We start from the raw sequence: 7,387 nt of genomic DNA, 5'->3' as shown, positions 1-7,387 counted from the left end.
TCTTTGAATTATAAGAAACTTATAGCCCATAAGATACAAGCTCATATTTTGTAGCATTTTGTTCTTCTGTGGTGCATTAATGCAGTCTTTTTGTAAATTGTATATTAAATACCTGAATTACAGAAACCAAGTGCTACTCTACTTTTGTGTGCCTGAAAAAATCTTTTATTGTCACTTGAAAGGCAAATAATATTTAAGTTTTCCTTAACGAATTAATGATTAGAAAAGATGAACTTACCTTCCTAAATACTTCCTCAAGATGACAGCACCAAGCATATTTTTGGAAGCATGTGATGAGTCGTGTAATGAAGAGAGAACCTTTTTTTATGTCTCTCCAGGACACATTATCTATGATGATAAGAAGTGGTAAGCCTTGGGCTGTGGTGTTCATAATTTTTTTTTTCTTACTTTTTTTTTTTTTGTCTTTTAAAACAAAAATGTATCTTGGGAATTATCCTGACATATTTAGGAGAAGAACTTACAACTTTCCATTAACTCATTTTCCAAAAGAAGTTCAACTAAAGAAGCAGATTATCACAACTGAAGTTCATTTCATAGAGATTGCATTGTCTTTTGGAGACTGACTCTCTACTATGTGTTTATGTTTATCCACTTGGCTTTGAAAAGAGGCTTGAGAGATGATTGTAATTATCCTATTTTACAGAGGAAGGAATACAGGTTCAGAAGGAAGAATTTCTCCATATTCATACAGGTGGTTGTTTACAGATTATAAATCATGATGTCTTTCACAATATAGTGAACAAAATAAATGAATGCTGCTGCTGCTGCTAAGTCACTTCAGTCGTGTCCGACTCTGTGTGACCCCATAGACGGCAGCCCACCAGGCTGCCCCATCCCTGGGATTCTCCAGGCAAGAACACTGGAGTAGGTTGCCATTTCTTTCTCCAATGCATGAAAGTGAACAGTGAAAGTGAAGTTGCTCAGTCGTGTCCGACTCTTAGCGACCACATGGACTGCAGCCTACCAGGCTCCTCCATCCATGGGATTTTCCAGGCAAGAGTACTGGAGTGGGTTGCCATTGCCTTCTCCTAAATAAATCAATAGATTTAATGAAACTTTTGGAAGGGAGGAATATGTTTTTGGTATAGATAGTGGTAACAGATAGTGGTATAGATAGTGGTATATACTTAACTCCTAAGTCATTAAACTATATACATTAAACATGTACAGCTTTTTGTATGTTAATTATGCCTCAATAAAGTGATGAATGATTAAAATCTTCAAGTTAGAAATGCTCAGATACAAGGCCTCTCAAGATGATTATGTAGATTTGAAGAAGTAAACGCTCTTCTCTTACTAGTAATAAGCCCCATTTTATCATTTGCTTCTTCCTCTAAAAGGATATGCACCTACTTGCTAGTGCATGTTTATGGTGCTGTTCTAAGAAGCACCAGATGAGAAATAATAGAGAACATGAGTTGGAGTTGATAGTTTTTCAGAAAGGGCAGTCAGTCCTTAGATCCCAAAAACACTATACTCAAAATGTTACACGAATTTAATAGAAAACTGAATCAATAATCTGTTTGTAACCAGTGTGATAGTAAAGGGATTATTTTGTATTAGGTTGTTCTAATGGTTATGATACTTTTGGCTATAAAGTACAACAGATAATAAAAATAAATTTTTAAAAGTGAAGAAAAAGTAAAACATATTGACAGTATTCAAAATTTGTATCAAATCATTCTTACTCTTTTTTTTTTTTTTTTTTTAGGAATCATTCAGAGATAGCCTTAGACCCACAAATCCCTGTCTGCAACTGAAAGATACATACGTGGAGTTGAGGAACAGAAAGCAATGAAGTCCTTCTCTACATGGGTCTTGTAAACAGCATCCTCTTCCAGGTTCTCGGATGACTGTGAAAAGCTGTCTGCCAAGGCTGGTGGAGAGTCACTGACCCACAATTCCCCACGATTTGCTGTAGAGACATCAACTTTCTTCACACTGTATCCCTCAGTGTGACTATTGCAATTACCTCATTATTTTACAATGTTTATTCTAACTAGTATTATACACAGAAGTACACACACAAATACACACAAGTGAGTGCATCTCCACCCAACACTGTCTTTTTCTTATGTCATTGAGCAATGTGCCAATTAATAGTAAAAACATGGTAAAACTGGAGGAATACATTTGCTGAGAGTAACAAAGGAGTTAAAGCCTTATCTGCATAATCTCAGAGCATATTTATCATTTTATAGCTAAATTATTTCTACTTTTCATCTTTAAAAACTGCTCTAAAAGTTAAAATGGCAATTGGGAGTCAAAAAAAAAGAAGAAGAAGAAAACAAAAACATTTCCCTGAAATCCCAAGTTCCCTCATCTCCCAAGTCATTTCCATTTCAATAATCTATGAGGAAAAAAAGAAAAATGTATTGCTATTATTAATATCCCAACTTTCAAATGAAGTTCCTCTCAAGCCAGAGAACATCAAAATGTCTGTAAAAATTTACAAGCAAAGCAATCATTTAAATGATTTCATTCCAAGGTTAGAATATTTATGTCTAATTTTTTGAGGATTCTAGTGATCTCCTTAATCACTTACTTTAGATTGAATTTTTCAGTTAATTTATCAGAAATTTATCATCTAACAAGTCTCATGAGATCAGCCCCCTAAATGGAATTTCCTAATAATTCAATTTAGTTTAAGATTATTTCCCCTGGAAATAAAACATGCACTACAAACACCTTTATGATCTTTATGAACTTTGGATTTTCATCTCACAACTCACCACCTCTGCAGGCCTGGACAATGATGACTTTAGGTTTGTCCTTTAGACTGAGGCAATTACGGTTGTTGAATGTCCGGAAGATGGTATCATAAGGTAGCACATCTGGTTCTTCCTCACTGTGCATAGTCCCGCAGATCCCATCCAGGATGCCATGAGACATGAACACCAAGAATGTACTGTCTGAGGATTTGTGCTCTTCACGTGCAGCAAATTTCCACAGCACTGATTCCATGTCCTGAAAAGACCACAAAGTCTTATTTCAATGGGACAAGCATTAAAATTAAACTGACTTCCTATTTTTTATGATCAGTATAAGAAAGGTCTGCAACATTTCAGTCACAGTACCTTTACATAGTGGATACTCAATGATAATTTTATTTTTGTTTCTATAATGGATCAGTAGATTCAAATTTTGGTCCTGATATAACCTGTCCTCTTAATACATTTTACATTTGTTTATTGTCACTATATACTTTCCCTTTCAACTCTTTCCTTTCTCTCACTACTTAATAAGAAACTTGAATAATAAATGTATCAAACCATTTTCCTTCTAAAACACTCCCCATCATACTTAGAATAAAATAAAACTTCTGACATGAGCATACTTCTCCTTCTGACATTCTTCCTCCTCCTCTGGTTACACTGATCTTTTCCTACTTTTCATGTAACAGTTTCAAATTCAGTTCAGACTTTTCACTTGTAGTCATGCCTTCTTGGAATATATTTAATTCACATCTTTCTAGAGCAATCTTGTCTCTGATAGTCATGTGTCCAACAGCATATTATCTCTTCACAGATGTTTTTCTTGGTCAAGATGGAAACATTATTACTTATTATTATGTTATCAATAAAACAATCAAACATTATTACTCCCCATTCACCAATGTATTATTTTGTTTCCTTTTTTTCCTTTTCACTTTCTTTTCAATCTCAAAGACATACAGATACATCAAATTTCTGAAATGTTCTGTTTTGCTTATGGTTTGATCATTCCCTGCCACCCAGCAAGTTAACCTACATCAGTGTGAGCTGGGAACCTTCTGTCTCATTTACTGACCCATCCCCCATGCCAGCATAGCCTTTGCCAGAGTCAGGATTCAGCATTTATGTGAATGCTGTAAATAGCAGTTCACTCCTGCTAGCATTCTTTACTCTAGAATTTTCTGGGAAATACTAGGGCTGAATCTCAACCTTCACACTTCAGAATTGTGTGGGTATACATGCCCATCAGTTTTTTTGTCAGGTTTTATGGAATTAAGGATATTTGAAACTCTAAAGAGACACAGATTTCACCTGTCTTAATATTTACTTTACAACACACATTCACATACTTAGACACACACATGCACATAAATGAGACCTATGATTATTAAAGCATTTGCTTGTATTGTAAAGTTCCCTTGCTAGTAGGAGGATCCATATGTATTGGATATGTGTTGAATATGTGTGTGTCAGGGTAGGTGAGGGACCCTTACCCTGGCTGTGAGTTTCTCTTCCACTTCCACAGTGTAGCCAAGACCCTCAAGCAGCTGCTTCATTCCAAGGATGTCAAGGGCAGCCCCATTCCTGGGAGGCAGATGATCAAATTCTGTGTTGCATATGATGAGAGCCAGACGAGTGCGGTCCTTTCTCTCCTTTATTGGATAGATCTACAGAAAATTGATATGCAATGAGTTTGATTTACCTAAATCTCTCTTAAACCTTCATATACCAATCACTGTTGCTATTAAGGGCTTGCATAGTTGTCTCCTCTCCTATCCTATACCAGAAGACACTGTCCTTCCTCTTTCTTACTTAATGGATTAAATTGACAATAGAAAAAAGTACAAATTGGAAGTGAATTGTCTTTCAAAAGCCCAGAACAGGATCCAAACATATTTGTAATGTTTACTCAAGAATCTTGAGGAGACTAGAACAACTCCTACCCTCTCCTTCTCGTCTTTCTTCTACACCTAGTCAAATCTTTCTAAACGTTCAAGATTCAGGTCAAATTTTGTAAAAACTAGGAGATATTTGCCACTGGCTCCAGCTAAAAATAAATACACCAAAGATTATTTGCCTTAGGTAACATTATTTTGTTACTATTTTTAATACTAATTTATTATGTTTTGCAGATGTTAACATTTTTTTTTAACTAGAATGCAACCAATTATTACTCAGTCATGTTATTTCATAAATATTTTGATTCTGTGACTACAGCTAAAATTCTAATAAATCCCAAATATATTTGACAACAAATAAATGAAAAAATGACAGACATATTTTATCATAGGGAAAGAGAACTGGAATTTGTGTGAGGCCATGTGATTTCCTCCTGCTCAAAGTATTTATAAACAAAATTACCACTGTCCCCACCCTGCTGTTCTGTAACTAGCGCTTTAAGAAATTATGTAATTAGTGAAAGCAGTTGCTTCTCTTCCTCCCTTTCATGTACAGAACACAGCACCTCTCCAGCCCTTTCTTTACACAGTTTCAGGAATTCTTCATGAGGGCAAAGCTTGAGGGTAGCTGCAGATCCCACTGACTCATCTGGTCCAGCCACAGTTTCCTCAGGAGCTGCAGGATACATCACATGATATAATTGGTAATATATGTCCTTGTGACCCAGTTATCACCAAAGAAGACTGACAGAGAGGGGACAGTCTGGGGAAAAGATTTTAACACATTTGGTGATAGGAGATAAATGTATTATCACTGGAAAAGAAAGGAGAAATACTTGGTAGTAAAAGCAGAGCTACTAACAAATGCAATAACATATTCTGATATTGTGAAAAAAATAACCTTGATGATTTGGGATCAAATAACTTTGTTCCTTACTGAACAAAACAATTTTATTTTTCAAATAGTTTTATTCTAAGGTATTAATTATCTATGTGGAGTTTCTGTTGTCTCTGAGCAAGAGCACATTGACTAAATATTCATCAGTATTATCTATTATAAATATAATTGAATCACATGTGCAATTTTAAATTTTCTAATGCCCACATTAAATAAATATAGTATCAATTAATTTAAAAATTAACATAATATATCAAAATTTTATCATTTTAATGTGTTACTAGACACAATTTATGCACATAAAAGCTAAGTCCGATATCCCAAGTCCATTCCTAATTCACACAACAAATACAGACACATACACCCCCAAATACTTAAAGGAATCTTGAATCTTGTATCACCCAGGTATTTTTTTTTCAACCTCAGCATGAGTTCTTAACCTTTCCAGAGAAAGTGAGCCTCAAGGATTCCTCATCAAGCTGTGAATTCAACTATTTAAGAGAGAAATGCTGTCTGTTAACCATAGTACTGTACCCAGTGTCAAAAGGACAAATTTGTCAGAGATTCTACATTCTACATACTCTGAATGTCTGCCTCCAAATGCTGAATAACCAGCACTAGGTTTTCAACCCATATAGAGGAAATAACTTCTCCCTCTTGGAAATGTTTGTTTCTGACTCATTCTGCCTTAATCCTTTGAGAAATGTAATATTTTCGGAAACTGGTTGGCCTCATTTGACTAAGATTGTGCAAGAGACTGGGAAAGTCCAAAGCCCTTCCTTTGAGAGGGAAGGAAGAGTGTCCTCATAAGCAAAAACCCGAAGAGAAATTTATCAAGAACTAATATAACAAGGTTTTTGTCTATGAAAGGAATAAACCTCTATGTTCATATACATGAACTAATCAATTTTTTTCTTATTAATTTGATTTACATTAGAAAGCCAATATCATCTTCCATAATTATTTCATTTATTTTTTCCATTACTTTTTAAATACTGTTTTTTTAAATGTCTTTCTAAAAAGTATGCTAAAAATCTAAGCTCTGGAGAGGAAGCAAAGGGTACCAAACTCTCTGAACATTTATTTTCATAGATTATGTGAACATATCTACCTATTTCAGAAGATTCTGCCAATGTGAAGATGTCTGGGGTCCTGGGATAGTCTCTGGTCAGAAGGCATGTTTTGTCATTGAAAGTCTCCTGTTTTCAGGTAACTTACAGGTTTGGTGTACTCTCGAATTTAACAAATGTTATCTCCTAGTGGCCATTATGTGTCTACATATAGAGGCAGCATTTACAAATAAAACTGAAAATTAGACTTTCTTATATCTAATAGTAAAATTAGCATGAATCATTTCAATACAGTGTAATAAATATAGTGTAGCCTGCTGTCCAAAGCCCATGGGCCTGACAGAACAGCAAAAAAAAAAAGAAAAAGAAAAAAAAATTAGGAGTTTAGATAAAAAATTTTAATATCTCAGTTTTATCTGTTATCTAATGGTGTGCTGAGGAAATCTCTTAAACTGAAACAAAAATAAAGATACTGATACTAGATAAGACAAGGCCATCTCCCTTGGCAAGTTAAGAATTTGAAAAAAAAAAAAAAGAATTTGAATAATTATCTTCCTGACTAAATAGCAGTTCCTGGTACATAGTCTGTATGAAAGTGAAAGTGTCACTCAGTTGTGTCCAACTCTTTACTACCCCATGGACTGTAGCCCACAAGGCTCCTCTGTCCATGGAATTCTCCAGAAAAGAAAATTAGAGTAGGTAGCCATTCTCTTCTCCAGGGGATCTTCCTGATCCAGGAATCAAACCCAGGTCTCCTGCATTGCAGGCAGATTAAGATAAAGTAAA

The 7,387-nt window shown here is 34.9% G+C and overlaps 1 protein-coding gene across 1 annotated transcript in view; it reads right to left on the bottom strand.

The window, feature by feature from the left end:
- The window catches only part of LOC104983676 (caspase-13), a 13,126-nt gene extending 5,895 nt beyond the window's left edge, over positions 1-7,231 (bottom strand). Inside the window, exons 1-5 of the mRNA XM_010833197.1 lie at positions 5,200-7,231; positions 4,229-4,402; positions 2,754-2,988; positions 1,793-1,936; positions 239-348 (exon numbers count right to left, since the gene is read on the bottom strand). Coding sequence (XP_010831499.1) covers positions 239-348; positions 1,793-1,936; positions 2,754-2,988; positions 4,229-4,402; positions 5,200-5,322 — 786 coding nt within the window. The 5' untranslated portion in view covers positions 5,323-7,231. The remainder of the gene's footprint in view (positions 1-238; positions 349-1,792; positions 1,937-2,753; positions 2,989-4,228; positions 4,403-5,199) is intronic.
- Positions 7,232-7,387: the final 156 nt, after the last annotated feature.

The sequence above is a fragment of the Bison bison genome, unplaced genomic scaffold (genome assembly GCF_000754665.1).
Source record: "Bison bison bison isolate TAMUID 2011002044 unplaced genomic scaffold, Bison_UMD1.0 scf7180017845286, whole genome shotgun sequence".
Classification (NCBI taxonomy): Eukaryota; Metazoa; Chordata; class Mammalia; order Artiodactyla; family Bovidae; genus Bison; species Bison bison.
Note: the sequence above shows the minus strand (reverse complement) of the source record. Positions and strands in the feature narration are given on the sequence as shown.